The sequence below is a fragment of the Schistocerca americana genome, chromosome 5, assembly GCF_021461395.2.
Source record: "Schistocerca americana isolate TAMUIC-IGC-003095 chromosome 5, iqSchAmer2.1, whole genome shotgun sequence".
Taxonomy (NCBI): Eukaryota; Metazoa; Arthropoda; class Insecta; order Orthoptera; family Acrididae; genus Schistocerca; species Schistocerca americana.
Window position 1 is genome coordinate 248,268,675 of NC_060123.1, and position 23,851 is coordinate 248,292,525.

The 23,851-nt window shown below is 39.0% G+C and overlaps 1 protein-coding gene across 1 annotated transcript in view; it reads left to right on the top strand.

Annotated features, from left to right (window-relative positions):
- The window catches only part of LOC124616070 (2',5'-phosphodiesterase 12), a 55,045-nt gene extending 38,594 nt beyond the window's left edge, over positions 1-16,451 (top strand). The window contains exons 4-8 of the mRNA XM_047144307.1: positions 11,630-11,762; positions 11,846-11,998; positions 14,026-14,146; positions 14,336-14,487; positions 16,301-16,451. Of these exons, the coding sequence (XP_047000263.1) occupies positions 11,630-11,762; positions 11,846-11,998; positions 14,026-14,146; positions 14,336-14,487; positions 16,301-16,414 (673 nt within the window). The 3' untranslated portion in view covers positions 16,415-16,451. The remainder of the gene's footprint in view (positions 1-11,629; positions 11,763-11,845; positions 11,999-14,025; positions 14,147-14,335; positions 14,488-16,300) is intronic.
- Positions 16,452-23,851: the final 7,400 nt, after the last annotated feature.

Here is a 23,851-nt window from a genome sequence, read left to right on the forward strand (position 1 = left end):
TGTTCGCAGAATACTGAAAGTGTTGGTGTTAAAAAAAGGTTTGTGCCAGGTGGGTTCCCAGGATGTTGACAGTGGCTCACAAAGAAACAAGAAAACAGTATGCAGCGAACTTTTGGAACAGTACGAGAATGGTGGAGATGAATTTCTTGGATTAATTGTGACAGGTGATGAAACATGGCTCCATCATTTTTCAGCAGAGACGAAGAGGCAATCAGTGGAGTGGCTTGATGCAAATTCACCTGGGGGGGGGGGGGGGGGGGGGAGTTATGGCTACTTTGTTTTTCGATTCCGAAGGACTCTTGCTTGTGGACATCATGCCAAGTGGAACCACCACATGTGACAACACTGAAGAAACTTCAAGCTCGACTGAGTCGTGTTCAACCACATCGGCAAAAGCAGGATGTTTTGCTGTTGTATGATAATGCGTGGCCACATGTCAGTCAAAAAACCATGGAAGCAATCACAAAACTCTGATGGACAACACTGAAACACTCGCCTTACAGTCCTGACCTGGCTCCATGTGACTGTCATCTCTTTGGGAAAGTGAAAGACTCTCTTCATGGAACAAGGTTTGAAGATAATGACTCCCTTGTGCACGTTGCCAAACAGTGGCTCCAACAGGTTGGTCCAGAATTTTACCGTGCGGGTATACAGGCGCTGGTTCCAAGATGGTGTAAGGCAGTTGAGAGGGATGGAAATTATGCGGAGAAATGAAAATATTGTTCCTAAAGGATGTATCTACACACTATAAAACTTTCAAACATGTAGAATAAAAGATGGATTAAGAAAAAAAATAGTGTGCATTTCTTTTGGAGTGACCCTCGTAGTTATCTAGGCAGGCAATGGTGGATTGTGAGGTGTGGGACAGAAATAGGAAGTACACTGGCAACTCTGCAAGATATTCTGTCTGTTGCTGTGCAGAATATATCATGCTGCTGCCTTTTACGTGCGCCCAGCTGTAACAAGCATTTTTAGTGAACACAAAATTCCTAAGCCATGGAGTGGTCAGCACTACCAGTCCTATATTTTTCAGCAACAGTGGAACTTTCCAGGGTCTTCATTGTTTGGATTTTGAGGATGTGGGACCTTATCTTGCAGAAGAAAAACCTTGAAACACTCTGGGGGAAAATATTCATTAAAATGAAACACTCATTAATGTAGACGTGCTGGAGGACCTATTACATATCAGTTGAGGCTCACTTGTGCAGGTATGCGCACACAGAGACATACAAGCATTATTTCTGCCTGTTCTCCACCTGGAAATGAAATGGGAAGACGCCTTTATGTAGGGTTCCATGAAAGTTGTCCACTGCCATGTATTTTTCAGTTATTCACAGACATAGATATATGTTGTAGTGTTCCCCTTTAAATGATATGTTAATATCTTAATCTGCTTAAAATCATACGTTTTGGACACCTCCTTCTATTCTATGGATGAGTTTCTGTTTCAGAACTGGTAAAAAAAAGTACCTCTAAATGTAGTTGCATTTGTAGAACTAAAAATTTCAGTAATATATATATATATATATATAAGGAAACATTCCACGTGGAAGAAAAATTATATATAAAAACAAAGATGAGGTGACTTACCGAACGAAAGCGCTGGCAGGTCGATAGACACACAAACATACACACAAAATTCAAGCTTTTGCAACATACTGTTGCCTCATCAGGAAAGAGGGAAGGAGAGGGGAAGACGAAAGGAAGTGGGTTTTAAGGGAGAGGGTAAGGAGTCATTCCAATCCCGGGAGCGGAAAGACTTACCTTTGGGGGAAAAAAGGACAGGTATACACTCGCACACACGCACATATCCATCCACACATATATAATATCTTGTAATCTCACTTGGTCCACATCATATCGATAAAATTATCAGGAAAATGATCTACAGAACATGACATAACTAAAACTAAACTAACTAAAACTATACTGGGTGTAACAAAAAGGTATGGTACAAATTGCAAGGTACATTCCTCACACATAGATAATAATAGAAATGTATAGGTAGATGAACAAATTATGTTATGTGAATATGGGTCTGGAAATGCTTTGTTTCTATGTGACAAATCATTTTCTCCAACTCATTAATCATGGGAAAAACACACAAACAAAATGTACCAGCATACGACATAACTCATTCTCACATGAGGTGTTCAATATGCCCTGCTTGGGCATTGATACATGCATCAGCCCCCATTGTAATGCAACTCAGATTCGCTGATGTATCCCTGAAGTATTGTGTATGGTTTCGCAGCCATGCATTATACAAGCACGGAGACTCTGAACATCTTGTACTGGGATTCCATACACGAGAGCTTTCAAATGCCCCCACAAATAAAATTTCAATGAGTCTAGATCCAGAGAGCGTGGAGACCAAGCAGTTTACTTATCCATCTGTCACCAAAACTGTCATTTAGAAACCAACGGACATTAACACTAAAATGAGGAGGTGCTCCATCGTGGATGAAGTATGTGTTTTGTTGCACATCTAAAGGTACATCTGGTAACAGGTCAGGTAGAACATTCTCTACAAAATTATGATAACTTTGCTCACACATGCCCATTCTGAAAATTTACAATCTGATCTCATTAAAACTATGCCTCATCTTTGAACAACACCGTTGCACTAAAATTATGGTTGACACTTTGTTGGTTGATTAAACCATTTGCAGAAGAGTATTTGTGCAGGAAAATCAGCTGCTCATAGTGCCTACACACTCTGTAAATGATATGGGTACGGCTGGTTCTCGTGTAACACTCGCCAGTCAGTCATGTCGTCAACATTCAGTGGTGCCCTTGTACATCTAGGCCTGCCCCAGGTGCGAGTATCGGGTTTAAATGCCCCATGTACCCTAAGTTGATGGTCAATGACTTCAAACATTTGTCTGTTAGGGCACCTTCATTCTGGAAATCTATCCTGGAAAAAATGTTGAGTGTGAGCACCATTGCCATCAGCTAATCCATACATCAAATGGGCATCTGCCATCTCTGCATTTATGTGCACTGCCATTGCACGAGCCAGGTGTGTGATTAACTCTGCATAGTAATCTGTGTGCTTGCAATGGTCATACTGATTACTGGAAGAATTGATTTTACCTGTAAACAAGCAATGATGTATGTCGCATGGCAACAGCGACATGTAGGACAAAACAGTGGTGATGCACAACGTAACCAGATGTCACGAAGAATGCATGTTCCCCATGATTCTAACATTCTGTTCCCCCATGATTCTAACATTCTGTTCTTGTGTGTTTCCCACGATCAGTGAGTTGGAGAAAATAAGTTGTAATGTGGAAACAAAGCATTTCCAGACCCATATTCATATAAAATTATTTCTTCATCTGCATGTGAGGAATGTGTCCTGCAATGTGTGCTGTAAATTTTTGTTACCCTGTGTACAGGGTGGTCAGAAACAGTCTGAGAAGCTTGCATGGGGGTTACAGGGCAGGCTGTACTGCTATTTCTGAGCAAACTAGCATTGAAGTTAGCCAATCAGGCTGTTGCATGCTGAAATTCAAGCGACCCAGGAGAGACTCAGTGGCCAAGCAAATGTGTTCTCCGTTCGGTTTCCTAAAACCGAACAAAAGAGCAATACAAAAATTGGATGTGGGATGGTAGTAAGGATTAAAATTGAGCCAAAGGCTGAGTAATCTCAGGTGCTATCACCTACGCTATGAGAACAACCGACACTAGTTGTATCTGATGGAGTGCTTGAATTTGAATTTGCATGTGCAATGGCCTGCTTGGTTGATTTTTAAGCTGATGACTCCAACAGCACAACATACAGAATTTATTTCTTAACAATTATTTCTCAGCACAACCTACCCTGCAACCCTTGCAAACTTTTCAGACTGTTTATGACCACCCCATTGTGCTCAACAATATTATGAAAAGGATAGATTGCTATTAACCAATAGAGGAAGTGCTGAGTTGCAGACACTCTAACATTTCTGACTTAAAGTGTGGATCTGGGTCATTTCAGTTTATTCCCCCAAACCCTCTTTCACTTCTTTACGAGGTGACTTACCTGGAATTTGCAGCCACTCTTCTTTACTGGATAGCCGGCTGCTGGAAACCCTCTTGACTTCTTCTCCGTCGAATAACGCTAGGTACAAGAATTTTTAAACTCTTTCTACTTATTTCAAAGTAGACATACATACATTGCTTTTCTTCAATTAACGATGTATTTGACTTCCATACACAATAAAACTCTCACTTTCAACATAAATATATAACTTCTGGTAAGTCCCTCGTACAGTCGAACGTCAGAAACAAATTAAATTACAGTTAAAAGAAAATTGGCTTTGATACCAAAACTTCTTAACATAAATCAGAAAATAAGTCTGGCCTATAGCAAGGTTATGTCAAGAGTGTTAAAGATTTCTTTTTAATCTGTTTTTGTTTTAATAACAATAGTCAATGTCCCAATAAGCACAGAGCTGCATCTAAACTCCGTGGTTCTTCCTTACATACTTACTAAAACATCTCTGGATTGCTCGACAGGTACTCGTTGGTGCCGTTCGTCTGCCACGTCTACTTTCTGCCCGCGACTGATTTTAAACCTGCACACACAAACATGTGACACGCAGTAGGTAGGATTCTACCATCCCACACTCATATCCAGAATATCGTGTGTTCGAGAAGGTAGCAAGCTGAGTGTTTCTAGAATTTACACAGAAATTCTCAAATCACTACATATCTCCCCCGCCCCCAGATTGAACATGCAATTTTTTTATACATAATCGTTATGGACATAATATCACTCGTAATATTTCATATCTTAACAGTATACATTTCTTACATATGTTTATATACATATCTTTCCTTTCAATAACAATTCTTTGTTCTCTCTTGAACAATCTTTTGCTTATTGTTCATCTACTATTTTCTTATTTTACTTAGTTAATAAGACATAAGCATTTACTCGTGGTTCTAGTTAGTATTACTAATACTTAGGAATTGTGAGGACACTCTTTCTTTTCTTTATTTCCTTTATTCCCGCCCCCTTTTTTTCCCCCAATCGTAAACTTCAGGTGTTTATGACACATGAGTAATCTATTTTCTATTCCTATCTTTTGTATTACCTTTTTTCCTAGTATGTACTATTTTGATTATTTGTAGCTTGGAGGAACTCTGAATGAAATGAAAGTGTTCTTTTGACACTCATTTATTTCCACGAAACATAATAATGCTAGTCGTCCATAGAATTCACACTTCCCAGAATAATCCGTATAAAATTTGTGACTGTTTGTCATGATACTGTTCCCTTCTCCTAGGATCAGCACCTATTTATTGCTTGTGGATTGACCTTTTGAGAGCACTTCCTCTTCCCATTCTGGTAGGTATGCCCCTTACAAAACATCCCAGTTGTTTAGGCCACAGATCGTCCCATCTCCACGTAGATACACCTGCCCTTTATACTTAGTGAATGCCAGTTACGCCCCCCCCCCCCCCCCCCCCCGCCTCCTACCCTTTCTGAATAGGGCTCACGGTTCATTAGCGTAGTATACATTTATATGTATACCATTAAGTATCTTCTGGTAAAGATAGATTTATATCTTAAACTTCGCATTCATTCTTTAATATATCATTTACTCCCTAGAGTCCTCCTTGACTTATCAACTTCTTTATTTTCAAAAGATACTATGTCTTCCCCCCCCTTTCGTTGGTGGGGAGGCTTGCGTGCCTCAGCGATACAGATAGCCGTACCGTAGGTGCAACCACAATGGAGGGGTATCTGTTGAGAGACCAGACAAACGTGTGGTTCCTGAAGAGGGGCAGCAGCCTTTTCAGTAGTTGCAGGGGCAACCGTCTGGATGATTGACTGATCTGGCCTTGTAACACTAACCAAAACGGCCTTGCTGTGCTGGTACTGCGAACGGCTGAAAGCAAGGGGAAACTATAGCCATAATTTTTCCCGAGGGCGTGCAGCTTTACTGTATGGTTAAAAGATGATGGCGTCCTCTTGGGTAAAATATTCTGGAGGTAAAATAGTCCCCCATTCAGATCTCCGGGTGGGGACTACTCAAGAGGACATCGGTATCAGGAGAAAGAAAACTGGCATTTCACGGATCGGAGCGTGGAATGTCAGATCCGTTAATCGGGCAGGTAGGTTAGAAAATTTAAAAAGGGAAATGGATAGGTTAAAGTTAGATATAATGGGAATTAGTGAAGTTTGGTGGCAGGATGAACAAGACTTCTGGTCAGGTGAATACAGGGTTATAAATACAAAATCAAATAGGGGTAGGTTTATTAATCAGGGTGTCTACGTGGACAAGAAAAAAAATTTCCCGGATTTTTCCCGGATTTCACGGTTAAAAACACACTTTCTCCCGGATGAAATTACGTATAAAGCGGGTGAAAATACATCCGTGTTAAGTAGCAGTATACTTTCCCTCGGAGCTGAAAAACCTATCAGTCCTTTGAATCGTAAAGGTCTTATACCGGCGGAGGACGTCCCAGCACTTTAGGAAACGAAATCCAGGAAAAACAATGCGTCTGGAAAGTTGTTTGATGCGAGACAATATGCACAGAGTTTATTTTCATATTGCGAAAGTATATACATAAATTCCACAAATTACAGCACGATAGCTTCTGAAACTCTATTGAGATTGCGTTGAGCGATGCACTTTCGTCAGCCGGTCATAGCTCATGTCACGTGATCTCGCTAGCGAATGACGGCAGTTATTCGGAGCACGAGGCCTACGAGAAAGACAGGCCGCGGCGCGTACGTTACGAAGGTAGGCCGAGCTCGCTCAACTTGGCAAAGTGCGTTTCTACACCGGTTAACTCATAAGTAGAAGTGTATGTACGAACGAGAATTGCATCGTCTATTGGCATCCACTATAATTAGTCCTACAATGAAAGGAAGTCCGTAGGCCTACTATCAGGCTCTAATTTGGCAATTAAAATCGTGCCAAAATGATTATCAGTTGCGTAGAAAAGTCGAAGTGTTCTGGCATGAAGAGATTTGTGACATTGCTCAGTAACACATTACGCACATTTTTTTGAAGGTGAATTACACTTTTTGCCATCGATTGCATAATTTTTTATCTATGAAAGAACAACATTAAATATGAAAACTAACTTGAAGCTTGGTCTTTTTTTAGCGTGTATTACACGTTAAATCATATCAAATACAAATGTGCCGGTAAAATTTTAAATAGTGGCATAAATGACTTATCTTCTGGGCCCGACATTTTTCAAGTGGCTGATCCTCAAAGTGTTAAGTTTTGAATGAGAGTTATAATGCCCTGTGATTTAAGAAATTCACTGCACATTCTCATACGTAACATAAATCATCTTGCGTGGAAATTTACTTTGAAAGTAATGCATCTCAAGCCACTATTTGTAATATTTTCTGATGATCTGTTAGAAATGTAAACAATTGTGACGTCACGCACATCAAATGCACGTTAGTTGTTACGGACGTACTGCATAATCTTCGATCTAAAGCCTCTTACACTTTTCAGTGCCGGCACTCTGGTCTGTGCATTGTGTAAATTTTCTATGCAACTGAACTTTTATTTTGGTACTATTCTCTGATTTATGTTTCATTGCTGCAGTATTATTCAGCAGTAGTGGACTAAAGTTCTTTGTCAGCATATCAGATCTTACACCTCAAACCTACAAAACTTTAACTAAAATCAAAAACAATGAAAAATCCCGGAATTCTAAAAAATTCCCGGGTTTTTCCCGGATTTGTCCCGGATGAAAAATTTCCCGGGTTTTTCCCGGATCTCCCGGGCCGTATACACCCTGTTAATGAATAAAAAAGTAGGAATGCACGTAAGCTACTACAAACAGCATGTTGCTGTTGTTGTTGTGGTCTTCAGTCCTGAGACTGGTTTGATGCAGCTCTCCATGCTACCCTATCCTGTGCAAGCTTCTTCATGTCCCAGTACTTACTGCAACCTACATCCTTCTGAATCTGCTTAGTGTATTCATCTGTTGGTCTCACTCCACGCTGCCCTCCAATGCTAAATTTGTGATCCCTTGATGCCTCAAAACATGTCCTACCACCCGATCCCTTCTTCTTGTCAAGGTGTGCCACAAACTCCTCTTTTCCCCCATTCTGTTCAATACCCCCCTCATTAGTCTACCCATCTAATCTTCAGCATTCTTCTGTAGCACCACATTTCGAAAGCTTCTATTCTCTTCTTGTCCAAACTATTTATCGTCCATGTTTCACTTCCATACATGCCTACACTCCATACAAATGCTTTCAGAAACGACTTCCTGACACAAATCCATACTCGATGTTAACAAATTTCTCTTCTTCAGAAACGCTTTCCTTGCCATTGCCAGTCTACATTTTATATCCTCTATACTTTGATCATCATCAGTTATTTTGCTCCCCAAATAGCAAAACTCCTTTACTACTTTAAGCGTCTCATTTCCTAATGTAATTCCCTCAGCATCACCCGACTTAATTCGACTACATTCCATTACCCTCGTTTTTGCTTTTTTTGATGTTCATCTGATATACTCCTTTCAAGACACTGTTCATTCTGTTCTACTGCTCTTCCAAGTCCTTTGCTGTCTCTGACAGAATTACAATGTCATCCCCTAACCTCAAAGTTTTTATTTTTTCTCCATGGATTTTAATACCTACTCCGAAATTTTCTTTTGTTTCCTTTCCTGTTTGCTCAATATACAGATTGAATAACATCGAGGAGAGGCTACAACCCTGTCTCACTCCCTTCCCAACTACTGCTTCCCTTTCATGCCCCTCGACTCCTATAACTGCCATCTGGTTCCTGTACAAATTGTAAATAGCCTTTCGCTCTGTATTTTACCCCTGCCACCTTTAGAATTTGAAAGAGAGTATTCCAGTCAACATTATCAAAAGCTTCTCTAAGTCTACAAATGCTTGAAATGTAGGTTTGCCTTTCCTTAATCTTTCTTCTAGGATAAGTTGTAAGGTCAGTATTGCCTCACGAGTTCCAATATTTCTACAGAATCCAAACTGATCTTCCCCGAGGTCGGCTTCTACCAGTTTTTCCATTTGTCTGTAAAGAATTCGTGTTAGTATTTTGCAGCTGTTACTTATTAAACTGATAGTTCGGTAATTTTCACATCTGGCAACACCTGCTTTCTTTGGGATTGGATTTATTATATTCTTGTTGAAATCTGAGGGTATTTTGCCTGTCTTATACATCTTGCTCACCAGATGGTAGAGTTTTGTCAGGACTGGATCTCCCAAGGCCGTCAGTAGTTCTAATGGAATGTTGTTTACTCCCGGGGCCTTGTTTCGACTTAGGTCTTTTAGTGCTCTGTCAAACTCTTCATGCAGTATCATATCATCCATTTCATCTTCATCTACCTCCTCTTCCATTTCCATAATATTGTCCTCAAGAACATCGCCCTTGTATAGACCCTCTATATACTCCTTCCACCTTTCTGCTTTCCCTTCTTTGCTTAGAACTGGGTTTCCATCTGAGCTCTTGATATTCATGCAAGTAGTTCTTTTTTCTCCAAAGGTCTCTTTAATTTTCCTGTAGGCAGTATCTATCTTACCCCTAGTGATATGCGCCTCTACATCCTTACATTTGCCCTCTAGCCATCCCTGCTTAGCCATTTTGCACTTCCTGTCGATCTCATTTTTGAGACGTTTGTATTCCTTTTTGCCTGCTTCATTTACTGCGTTTTTGTATTTCTTCCTTTCATCAATTAAATTCAGTATCTCTTATGTTATCCAAGGATTTCTAGTAGCCCTCGTCTTTTTACCTACTTGATCCTCTGCTGCCTTCACTACTTCATCCCTCAGAGCTACCCATTCTTCTTCTATTGTATTTCTTTCCCCCATTCCTGGCAATTGTTCCCTTATGCTCTCCCTGAAGCTCTGTACAACCTCTGGTTTAGTCAGTTTATCCAGGTCCCATCTCCTTAAATTCCCACCATTTTGCAGTTTCTTCAGTTTTAATGTACAGTTCATAACCAATAGATTGTGGTCAGAGTCCACATCTGCCCCTGGAAATGTCTTAAAATTTAAAACCTGGTTCCTGAATCTCTGTCTTACCATTATATAATCTATCTGATACCTTCTAGTATCTCCAGGATTCTTCCATGTATACAACCTTCTTTCATGATTCTTGAACCAAGTGTTAGCTATGATTAAGTTATGCTCTGCGCAAAATTCTACCAGACGGCTTCCTCTTTTATTTCTTACCCCCAATCCTTATTCACCTACTACATTTCCTTCTCTCCCTTTTCCTACTATCAAATTCCAGTCACCCATGACTATTAAATTTTCATCTCCCTTCACTACCTGAATAATTTCTTTTATCTCATCATACATTTCATCTATTTCTTCATCATCTGCAGAGCTACACGGCGTATACACTTGTACTACTGTAGTAGCACAGTATTGTGACCAAGATAGATACGAAGTCCATGCCTACCACAGTACTTCAAGTTTATATGCCAACTAGCTCCGCAGATGACGAAGAGTTTGATGAAATGCATGGTGAGATAAAAGAAATAATTCAGATAGTGAAGGGAGATGAAAATTTAATAGTCATGGGTGACTGGAATTTGATAGTAGGAAAAGGAAGAGAAGGAAATCTAGTAGGTTAATATGGAATGGGGTTAAGGAATGAAAGAGGAAGCCTTCTTCTTCCATTGGCTTATCTAAATACTTTGCTTGTGTTAAATGCCAATTGAAATTTTTCCTTATAGTACGCCAAGTATTATTATAATATTTTGGTTCCTATAGACCTGATATTAACTTTTCTTGAGCACTGGCTGACCAGTACTTCTCTTTAAATTTCTTTTGAAAGTCTCCCCAAGAGGAAAAATTCTCAGTATTTACTGTTCCCTATTCTGAGGCTTCCCCTAGAAGATACCCCAAAGCAAATTCCATCTTCTTGGAATCTTCCCAGTTTTTTGGTAAAGCTTGGTTGAATCTTTTTAAGAAATGGGTCATATGTACATCTCCGTCCGCTTAAATTTAGGGAATTGTCTAGATAACCCTGAATTAGCTCTGCATTGCAATTGGGTCACCACTTCACTAGTTAATACAACATTAAGTGAAGTTACCCTTTTTTCTACTTTATCTTGGATAAGCTTAAATTCTCTCCACAGGTCATCCATACCCTTCCTGGTATCACTAAGTTTGGAAGAAGGAATAGGTGATACGTTTCCGGATGTTATTTTCTCGGTAACCTTTCGATCTATAATTACTCTAAATTGTTCCTCCAATCTAATTACGCTTATAATATGAGAGTTTGCTATTTTCTCTTTGAAATTTCTTTCTACATTATCTACCTGTGTATTGACACCTGTAATTTGCAATTGAATGACTGGCATTAATTCGTTCTGCTTATCTACGCTCTCTTTCAAAAATAAACTTGTGTAATTATCAATATCCGTAACAAAACATTCTGGTGTTAAAGTGTAAGAATGATAAGTTCATTAAAGGCTGTACTTGATTTACAAAAGTGAGATTCAAGAGTCTGGCATGATAACATTTCACCACATTAATCTAGAAGAGTAATAGTAGAGACAACACTCAGAGCCTCCATCAATTATTAGTATTGTTAACCGACAGTTTTGAAAGTTAACATTCAGTGTTAACCATTCTAGGTATAATGGGTATTTATTGTGCTATCATTTTGTCTCGTTACAGGTTATTAGATACTCATAATTTGATTCTTTCTGAAGAACTGCCTGAAAATCCTTTATTTTCGGATTTGTGGCAAAAAATTAGAACAAATGAACCTCTGATTACTAGGCTACAGGCAAGAACAACTTCATTGCAGGTAAAAATCTCACACCTGTTTTATTGCTTTTTCTGGATTTTGATTTTATGTTGAAGTGTAACCTGCATTCTTTACTATTTAAGGTCACTGTGCTGGATTGTGTTAATTCACAAAGATGTTTAGTTGTTGGCAACACCCATCTATATTTCCATCCAGATGCTGATCACATACGACTTCTGCAGGCTGGAATGATAATTCTATATCTTCAAGATATTTTACTAAGTGTAGGAAGATCGGTAAGTAAAAAAAGAAAAATTATACTGTATAGGCCGAGAGTGGTTTTTCTCTGTAAATCAATTAGTAAAAAAAGAAAAATTATACTGTATAGGTTGAGAGCGGTTTTCCATTGTAAGTCAGTCGTAGGGAGTTCAGCAAACATTTGTACACATTTCAGTGTATAAAAAAGATAAGCCAGGATTACTACCCCAGTTTAATTATTGCACCACTGAAAAGATGAATTATATGAATATTATAATATTCCCAGTATTTGGTTGTGTAGCAATCTACGAAACTGGAACTGATACAGACGTGAAAATGTACAGAGACTATATGGTCATACAATATACCGCATGCACACCCTGTAGTGCTGTGGCAGTCATGAGCCATTGGCTGCATTACTGGGTGGAGGTGAGTTGAGGACAGTAAAACCAGAAATCTGGCTATTGTGAATCCCATTCTCTACTTCTGTGGAATAGTATCTGCAGCTACATTTATACTCTGCAAGCCACCCAACGGGGTGTGGCGGAGGGCACTTTACGTGGCACTGTCATTACCTCCCTTTCCTGTTCCAGTCGCGTATGGTTCGTGGGAAGAACGATTGCCGGAAAGCCTCTGTGCGTGCTTGAATCTCTCTAATTTTACATTCGTGATCTCCTCGGGAGGTATAAGTAGGGGGAAGCAATATATTCGATACCTCATCCAGAAATGCACCCTCTCGAAACCTGGTCAGCAAGCTACACCGCGATGCAGAGCTCCTCTCTTGCAGAGTTTGCCACTTGAGTTTGCTACATATATCCGTAACGCTATCAGGCTTACCAAATAACCCTGTGACGAAATGCGCTGCTCTTCTTTGGATCTTCTCTATATCCTCTGTCAACGTGACCTGGTACGGATCCCACACTGATGAGCAATACTCAAGTATAGGTCGAACGAGTGTTCTGTAAGCCACCTCCTTTGTTGATGTACTACATTTTCTAAGGACTCTCCCAGTGAATCTCAACCTGGCACCCACCTTACCAACAATTAATTTTATATGATCATTCCACTTCAAATTGTTCCGTACGCATACTCCCAGATATTTTACAGAAGTAACTGCTACCAGTGTTTGTTCTGCTATCATATAATCATACAATAAAGGATCCTTCTTCTATGTATTCGCGATACATTTGTCTATGTTAAGGGTCAGTTGCCACTCCTTGCGCCAAATGCCTATCCGCTGCAGATCTTCCTGCATTTTGCTGCAATTTTCTAATGCTGCAACTTCTCTGTATACTACTGCATCGTCCGTGAAAAGCCGCATGGAACCTCACGACACTATCTACTAGGTCATTTATATATATTGTGAAAAGCAATGGTCCCATAACACTCCCCTGTGGCACACCAGAGGTTACTTTAACATCTGTAGACATCTCTCCATTGAAACAACATGCTGTGTTCTGTTTGCTAAAAACTCTTCAATCCTGTCACACAGCTGGTTTGGTATTCCGTAGGCTCTTACTTTGTTTATCAGGCGACAGTGCGGAACTGTATCGAACGCCTTCCGGAAGTCAAGGAAACTGACCTCTACCTGGGAGCCTGTATCTAATATTTTCTGTGTCTCGTGAATAAATAAAGCGAGTTAGGTCTCACACGATCGCTGTTTCCGGAATCCATGTTGATTCCACAGAGTAGATTCTGGTTTTCCAGAAATGACATGATACGTGAGCAAAAAATATGTTCTAAAATTCTACAACAGATCGATGCCAAAGATATAGGCCTATTGTTTTGCACATCTGCTCGACGGCCCTTCTTGAAAACTGGAACTACTTGTGCTCTTTTCCAATCATTTGGAACCTTCCGTTCCTCTAGAGACTTGCAGTACACGGCTGTTAGAAGGGGGGCAAGTTCTTTTGCGTACTCTGTATAGAATAATGTTACCCAAATATATGTAGAGCAAAGAAATTTAATGTACAGTCCTAGTATGCCTCATTATCTGTCACACAAAATAATGTTTCAAAACTGTGAATCTGGTCCAAAAATGCTGTAGATTAAATTATTCTTGTAGCTTCCAGACAAAGAGGCGACACTTCTCTTGTGTGGCGACTTCAACAGCACACCAGAATGTGGAGTCTATCAACTTATGACGCAGCAGGTGGTTACGGAAGATGCTCTCGACTGGTCAAGCAGTAAGTGATATTTCTTTGACGTATCTTGTAATTTTAACTTAAGTGGTTAATGAATCTCTTTTGTAATAAGAAAATATGTAATATCTTTAAAGATAATTGCCTTGAGACTTAAATGAACTTGTGTGTGCTGAGTGCTTTCATCTATACAGTGCACTCTTGTATTGTTTGCTATTCCACTCATTTGTACAGATGAAGCAGAGACTGTGAAAGGTGTTTGTTTATCGCACAAATTCAATATTGCAAGTGCATGTGGGACACCAGATTTCACAAACTACACTGAAGGATTCGCTGGATGTTTAGATTATATATTCTTCCAGACAGATAACTTACAGGTGACACAGGTATGTAACTTACAGGTGACACAGGTATGTAACTTAAACTAATGGATATAATTTGAAGTTACTTTTATTTATTAACGAACTGTAGCAGTATCAATGGAGAGGGTTTGGGGGAAAGGGGGGGGGGGGGGGAGGTAGGTGTCAGCATTCTTTATGACCACAACAAATGAACTTAAAATAAAATAAAATTTTGATAATCTTTTTTTACTTTCAGTAACAATGTATTTTTAAAGGTTTACTGATGTGCAACTAGGGTCCAGAACCTGAAAATATCTTTCGGCACTGTCATAGCAATACCAACACATTTTCAATTACGTATGCTACCAGCAGAGGAAGGAAGGGTTACATTATGACAGAAGAAGAAGAAGAAGAAGAAGAAGACGAGTTACTATTTTGTTAGTTGTTGTTTTTAAAGAGATGTTGTGAAAAGTTGCATGTATTGTTGTTAATCAGTTAATTTTAGGAAGTTTAACTGAAAAATTTAAAACAGTTAAAGGATCTGGTAGAAGATGTCATTAAAACAATAAAAACTTTTTTGAAAATTTTAAAGTATAAAGTCCATAAGGTATTTTGCACTAAAGTTACAATAAGTTTCATTTTGTTCTTAGTGGAATGTATTTGTGCATGACTTGAGCTGGCTTTCATTAAAACTATATACAGCAGTAACCTTTTGATGTAAAGTAGTGACTTGAGAGTAGCATTGATGTTTTACTTACAGAATAATGATGAGGTGGGCAATAATAGATATTGATTTTACATTAAAACACAAGACAATGAGAGAGTTGACACTGTGATGTGTTACACATTGCAAGACAGAAGTAAAGTATTTTAAACTTTCTGTCAAAACTGGGTTAATTGTGATGAATTACTACAAAAGTTGTGTGAGGAAATACACATGAATTGAATGCTGACGCCTCATAAGAGGGTTATTGCTTTTCGTGGTAAGGGTGCACCACAGTGTGATTTTCAGCACTTGTATTCCAAACCTGTCAGTTACCTAATTGATTTAAATATGTAAAGGCAAAGAGTTTGCCTTTACATATGTCTGCTTGTGTCTGTATATGTGCGGATGGATGTGTGTATGTGTGTGCGCGAGTGTATACCTGTCCCTTTTTCCCCCTAAGGTAAGTCTTCCGCTCCCGGGATTGGAATTACTCCTTACCCTCTCCCTTAAACCCACATCCTTTCGTCTTTCCCTCTCCTTCCCTCTTTCCTGATGAAGCAACCATGCCTTGTGAAAGCTTGAAATTTGTGTGTGTGTGTGTGTGTGTGTGTGTGTGTTTGTGTTTGTTATTGTCTCTATCAGACTCATCAAGGCTTTGTAAATGATTTGCTCCAAACTTTTCTGCTCTTCATTGCACATTTTTAAACAAAATGAATTCAAACAGCATACAAAAATATTGACTTTATTGTTTATTACAGTAGAGTAGAATGTTTTAAATTCCAGTACTTCGTTTGAATTTCCCAGTTTTTCAAGGTTATATACGATACATGGGTAATTCCTGGTTCTCAAGGATTCTCTCTCTCTCTCTCTCTCTCTCTCTCTCTCTCTCTCTCTCTGTGTGTGTGTGTGTGTGTGTGTGTGTGTGTGTGCGCGCGTGTGCGTGTGCGCGCGCGCTTTCGTGCGTGCGTGTGCGCGCGCGCGCGTTCGTGCGTGTGCTGGCAGTGGACAAGATTATGCTCCTCCTCACCCATCATTTATCTTGTGGTGAGATGTCCAATCATAATTTTTTGTGTGTTTTTCTTCTGTATGTAAGCAGATATGTATCAAAAATCTAAAATTTTATATTCAATATGGTTTATTTTCTGTTTCCAGGTTGTTCCTTTACCTACTGAAGAGGAACTAAAACAGCACACTGCTTTACCAAATGTTGTCTTTCCTTCAGATCACTTAGCACTAGTAGCTGATTTGAAATGGAAAGAGAGTTGATTAATGAGAAAATAAAGCACACAATGAATTATTATAAGGAGTACTGTATTCTTATTTCATTCTCTGAAACATGACCATTTTCTCACAGATAATAATGTAGAGAAAATGTTACAACCACTGGCCATCACAAGACTGAATGGCAACACATTCAGGCACATGATGCAGCAAGAAAAGTATATAAGCAGAGCAGAGACAAGTGGGTAATTATTCTACTGGCTATGAGAGATTCAAATTGGCAAAACCATTGACACAGGTGACTTTAACAAAGGGCAGATTGTTAGGGGTCGGCACTTGGGAACGAGCATGCCTACATTACACATGAAGTGGAAACCTTCACTTATGATATTAATTGATGTGACTGGGGACAAATTAATTAGTCTTATGTTCTGTGGATCACACAGAGAGCATGGAATGCGTCAGTTTACACTTTTATTAACTTCATTTGTCAAGATCTGATCTATACCTTTACCAGTTCTATACCATATGTGAGTGACACAGCAAGAAACTAATTCCAGTACTATGTCTTGCTGCAACCAGCAAGTCTTTTTAAATGTTGATGCTAAGCTCTCTTAAGAGTTCTCTGGCATTGCTTGGTATGTGTAGTAATGGGAATGGCTTCAAGTGAACACACTCTTAAACACTTACTGAGTACTTTAATAGATCTGCTGAGTACTTTCTGGTTAAAAGTACAATGTTGCAGTCACATTCTAAAATAAGTATGACCTCAAACAAAATGATATGTAATTGCTTATGTGGTCTGGAATATTTATGGAAGACGTAGAAAACTTTATATTTGCTTTCATAACTAGCCCACTTGTTATCCTGTACATTCCTTTTAGCATTAAACAATTTTAGAAGTAAAATTTTAAAGTAAGATTGTGGCGTTTCCTGCTACAGCAGACAGTAAATTTGTTCTCCCTGCATCTGGTTGTTAACAGTACTCACACAGATGGGAGATCCTGTGCTCAAATGGCACAATGTGGAAAATTTCAAGATGGTATGGTGATAGGTCAGCAATAGTGGCTTGCAGTCATGTTGTTTCCACACAGAATCTCCTTTATCATAATAGAAGTGATACTTAATTCTACAGTACATATACAGGACCCCAGAGGTGCTTGAAAGTCTTACTTTTTAAATTTTCCTGTAATTCATGATTTGATTTCAAACTCCTTTCCAGTAGTCTCCCACTCTCCCTATAGCACCCCTCTTATCAGGTATGAGCTAAATTGTTTTTGAATAATTCAAAATATTTACCGAAAAACTGTCAGTGCTTCTCTATTACATATTGACTTTTACATTTTTTAGGAGCAGTTATTAATTAAACAGTAACTGTAGTAGAGGATGTGGAAGTATTAGCAGCAGCAGCAGCAGCAGCAAGTAGTACAAGAGTAAAGAGAATAGACCTGTCCTTTGCTTATTAGAGATGTCTGTATACTTTTGAGCTTTTTGCAATCACATGCTTTATTCTTGCATGGTATTGTGGTTCTGTGTTCTATTGTCATGTTGTATTACAATAAATAAAAATTAAAGGAAAGAATGAAAGAAATTGATTGGGAATTGTCTTTTCGCTTGCAATGAAAAGAGAATATTAGTAAAATTGCATTGTTATGAAATGTTCTGCGTGTATGAAATTGTATTATTGTTCATTTACTTTGCCTTGTGTCGTTTCTTACGCTGTGTCAATCACTATGCATAATTTAATTATATTTCTCATCTTCTGAAAGCTTCTCGTTCTGTTAAGTTTACAAAAAAATGACCGTTGAGTTCTTTTCCTCAACTTCAATTGTAGATGCAGGCAGCCGACTCCAGGGAACACCAGTCCTCTCAAGATGGTATAAAATATGAAGGAATTCTTCTTAATTTTTTTCTATTTCACTTTAGTTAAAATATTTAATACTGTTATTTTAATACCAGAGAAGGGAAGTTGCTACTCACCATATAGCGGAGATGCTGAGTCGCGATAGACACAACAAAAAGATTCACACAATCATAGCTTTCGGCCATTAAGGGATTTGTCAGCAGTACACACACACACACACACACACACACACACACACACACACACACACACACACATATTTGCAGTCTCAGAGAACTGAGACCTCACTCAAATTGTGTGAATCTTTTTGTTGTGCCTATTGCGACTCGCCCATCTCCGCTATATGGTGAGTAGCAACTTTCTGTCTCTGGTTTTGTTACATTCCATCCTGGATTTTCCATTGTTTAATACTGTTATTAAGTCATCTTATTCAGAAACACATACAATGCAAAAGACTCGTAGGCTGTTGTACTCCCAGCAGTACAGCATAACAAAACTTCTACATACGAGAGTGTGAAACAAAATCATCTACAAAAAAAGTGAATGCTGTTGTATGGTAAATTGTCTGCACTTTACTGCATATTCATAACTCATGTCTTTGCTGACGCTTATAGTCGGTCTTTTATTATATCGTTATCACTGTTTCATTTTTTAATAAATTTTAACCTTACCATATCTGCGGGTCTTTCACCATGTACATGGTTGGTTTAAAAGTTAGTTTCCCCCCTCCCCAATGTGGTTATTGCTGCCATCACGTCTTGTTTAGTTTTGCATCAGTTGTACCTGTTGAAATTCGTGTATTTGTTGTTGGATTTTTGATCTTTGCTGGATATTATAAATTGTCCAGTGGAAGAGATTATTGGTCTGAGAATGATGATCTTAGTGGCCAAATGGTGAAAGATTCAATGTGTTGTAACAGGTACCTTGAATGGAAATCTGCATTACATTTCAATGATAATTAAAAGGCCAAAAATAAAAGTGACACAAATCTTGAAAGTCATTCGCAGAGGCTCTGGTACAACATTATCAGAGACGGGGTGTCTTTCAGGAAAATCTAGCAGCTGATGAAATGATTGTGATATGTTAAGGACATCACCTTATAAAGCAGTTTGAATCGAGCCCATACACTTTGGATATAAACTATGGGCCTTATGTGATACTGATGGTTACCGTTACAACTTCTTTCTACATTGTGGGAAGACCAGGATGATGCCATTACAAAGTATTTTTTAACAATTAGTTTACTAGTGTTAATAAGAGGAAAACTGAACAAAGTGCCTTTATTACCTCATAATGTAAAGAAAAAGAAAGAGAAGGGTCATTTTGAGTTCAGATTTGATAGAGAGAAGGAAATTTTAGTCACAAAATTGGAGGACAAGTGTGTTGCACTAGCAATTAATTTTGACATTGTGCTCCCTTCTGTCAAAGTTCAACACTGGAATTCACTTCAGAAAGAAAAGCTCAGTGTTCCACAACCATATGCATTGAACACACACAAGAATTTCATTGGATATGTTGTACTTCACAACTGGCTAACAGAGAAACACAGAGTCGCAGAGCATGATAAAAAAGTGGTAATGGTGTCTTTTTACGAGGATGTAAGATATGACTGTTGTAAACACATACATGGCTTTCAAGAGGTGCAATGAAGGAACTTCTTCTGAAGTGAAAGAATTCAGAAGACAGACTGCCAGAACATACCAGAAGGAAAGTCGTGAAATGACATCAACTACAGGAAGACCAACAAAACTCATCTCGTTTCCCAGAACTAATGAACCAGACATATGATATGACCAGAAATGGCACATCATCCAGAAGTGTGAAAAGAAAAGAAGATACCAGTTTGAGACCTGTAAAGGAAAGCCTAGAGCATATTGTGGGAAGTGTAATGTTGACCCAAAATTTCACATTTAGGTCCTAAGTGAACAAAATTTCCTCATGACTCCATAAATTAGTTTGTCAGGATAGAGTTTTCCAAAAATTAAGAATATATGTTAATTAAAAATAAATTGGGCATCAATGGATTAACAAAATATTACTCAGGTCCATCAGATTCTTTTAATATAATGTAGTAACATTTCAATACGCCAGTAAATTTCAAACAAATTGTTCAACTCCAAAAGATGGGTATATAAAGATAACTATTTAAAATAAGGACAGGGCCTTGCAGGCCCTGCATATGCATTCAGGTGTTTTTTCAACAACATGCATACTGGAGTTAAATGTTTAATATGAGTGCACAGATTTTTTGTTGAAAATCTAAAACCTTTTTTTCCACAAGCCTGAGACAAGTTTATTCACTGATAAAAGGCATCGACATAGTTTCTTCTCACAAAGCATGCCAAAATTAGTTTCATTCATGGTTGGTGCACACTTAGAAACAAATTGGTGTATCAAATGGAACGTGCTTCCCATCATGGTTTGCTACTGCAGCTCTTTCCAACAGAAGTTGTTGCCTAGATCTGTCTTGCAAATCATAGTAAACAAAAATGAGTGCTCATTAAAAACAATCCACACAGCTCTTTCTACTTCAGCCTATATCCTACTCTTATCAGAGGACTGGCCACCAGTGAAAGCAGCCTTGTCGTATAGCTGCAAACAATGCACAGCTATTTACGTAAGACTACCAACCAGCTGCCCACCAGGATGAATGGCCACCATCAAACTGTTGCAAAGAACAAAACTGACAAACTGGTGGCAAAACACCCATCTGAGCACAACATATTCAATTTAAGTGGCTACTTCACCACCATCCGTTTCTCTGAACTGTGCAGATGAGAGTTATCCTTACAACACACCTTCCACTCCATAGTAATCCAGGCCTCAATCTCTGGTAACCCACTGTCCACACACCTTTCACCACAGTTTCCCCTTCCTCTATCCTGTCCTCTCTCAATCCACTACCTCATGTCATCTTCAGCGTGCATCACTCCACATCGGCTCTGACATGTGCATCACATGCCTCTACATCTACATACATCCTCTGCAAGCCATCATACAGTGTGTGGCGGAGGGTGACCTGTACCACAAATAGTTGTTTCCTTTCCTGTTCCGGTGGCAGACAGAGTGAGGGAAAAAAGACTGTTTATATGCCTCCCTGTGAGCCATAATTTCCTGTATCTTATCTTCATGGTTTCTACACGAAATGTATGTTGGCGGCAGTAAGATCATTCTGCAGTTGGCTTCAAATGCCGGTTCTCTAAACTTTATGAGTAGTGTTCTTTGAAATGAATGTCTTCTTCTCTGCTCCCGAAGTATATCTGTAATACTTGCATGCTGATTGAACCTACCAACAAAAAAATCTAGCAGTTTGCCTCTGAATTGCTTTGATGTCTTCTTTCAATCCGACCTGATGCAGATCCCAAACACTCAAGTGGTATTAAAGAATAGGTCACACTAGCATCCTATATGTGGTCGCCTCTACAAATGAACTAGTTGACCATTTAGCACATTACCAATGCTGTATGCAAATGTCATGGGTTTGTTTTTCATACTAGTCTGCATTAACTCAACATTTTTCTACATTAAGAGCCAGCTGCCATTAATCACACCAACTAGAAATTTTGTCTAGGTCACTTATCTTTGGCACCTTCCTGTACACCACAGCATCATCAGCCAGCAACTACAGATTGCTGCCCACCCTGTCTGCCAGATCATTTAAGTATAAGAAAATAGCAACAGTCCTATCACACTTCCCTGGGGCGCTCCTGATGTTACCCCTGTCTCCAATGAACACTTGCTGTTGAGGACAATGTACTGGGTTCTTTACTTAAGAAGTCTTCGAGCCAGTCACACATCTGGGAGGCTATTCCATACGCACGTACCTTGTTAACAATCTGCTGTGGGGTACCATGTTGAATGCGTTTCGGAAATCTAGAAATATGGAATCTGCCTGTTGCCCATCATAGTTCACAGTACATCATGTGAGAAAAGAGCAAGCTGGGTTTCACTCGAGCGATGCTTTCTAAAGCCATGCTGATTCGTGGACTTGAGGATTTCAGTCTGTAGGAAATTTATTATATTCTAACTCAGGATATGCTCTAGAATTCTGCAGCAAACTGATGTTAAGCATATTGCATGTGTATGGTATTCTGCCTTACGACAGGTCTTGTCATGGGTTAAGCCTCTTCCACTTTTGTCAGTCCATAGCCAGTCTTTTCATTTCTGAACATTTGCCTCCTTTGATATTGTCCAGCATTTGATATCTTCTTTTTTCTCTTTCCCTCCACCATTCCTTCTATTTCTTCCTTCAATAAACAGTCCCTCCTCAAACAATGTCCAATCCAGTTCCGTTTCCTCTTTCTGATGACTTTCAGAATGTTTCTGTCTTCTCCAACTCTTCTTAATACTTCTTCATTCCTTACTCAGTCTTCCCACTTCACTTTTTCCATTCTTCTCCATATCCACATCTCTAGTGCCTCCAATCTTCTTTAATCTTCCTTCCTCAATGTCCAGGTCTCCGCACCATATAGTGCAACGCTCCAGATGTAGCATTTGGCAAGTCTTTTCCTCAGATCTTTGTTTAGTGGTCCACACAGTAATTTCTGTCGTCTCTTGAATCCTTCTTTTGCCATTGCAATTCTTTTCATAATTTCTGTTGAGCAATACATATAATCCATTATTGCACTTCCCAAGTAATTGAAGTTATTTACTTGCTCTATTTCCTCTTCCCCTATTTTCATGTGGCATTTTCTCCCCTTTCCTCCAATTACCATGCTTTTCATTTTCTTCTTGTTAATCTTCATTCCATATTCTTCTAATTTTGTGTTTAGATCATCTAACATTTGTTCCATCTCTCTTGCACTCTCTGCCATCACAACCGTGTCACTCTCTGACCCCCTATACAAACTCCTCTCCTTCCGTCAAAAATTTCACTAATAATTTCCTCCAGATATATATTGAACAGTGTTGGTGACAAACAACAACCTTGTCTTACACATCTTCCCAGTTCAATTTCGTCACTCATCACACCTCCTATTCTTACTCTTCCTCCCTGCTTCAAATATAAAATTCTAATTAGCTGTCTACTCCATGTTTCCTTAAGATTTGCATCAGTTTGTCCCATCTGACACAGTCAAAAACCTTCTCCAGATCAATCAACACAACATACACCTTCCTTTTCTTCTCCATATATCTCTCCCCTATCACTCTCAGTAGCCCAATGGCATCCCTAGTTCCCAGTCCTCACCTGAAACAAAATTGTTTGTCACCTATTATGCAATTCAGCTTTCCATGTAGCCTTCTGTTGAGTGTCCTCTTTCTGTTTTTCATCTCCTTCATAGAGTCTTCAATCTCACTAGTTATTATTGCATCTCCTTTGTCATCATCTGCAACTTTATCTTCTTCACTTGGTCGGCTGTCTGCAGCATATAGCCATCCTATATATTCTTCCCATCTTCTCAATATTTCGTGGGGTTCACTCACCATTTTACTATCTGCTGCCTCTACTTCCTTTAGTCCATTGTTGTTTCTCTTTTCCCTGAATCAAATCCATTGCTTCTTTGTACATCAAACCATACTTTCCTTCTTTCTCTAATTTCTCTATCTTGTCACTTTTCTGTCAGCCATTTCTCCTTTGCTTTTTCTGTCTCCCTTTTTAACCTCCTGTTGTTTCACTT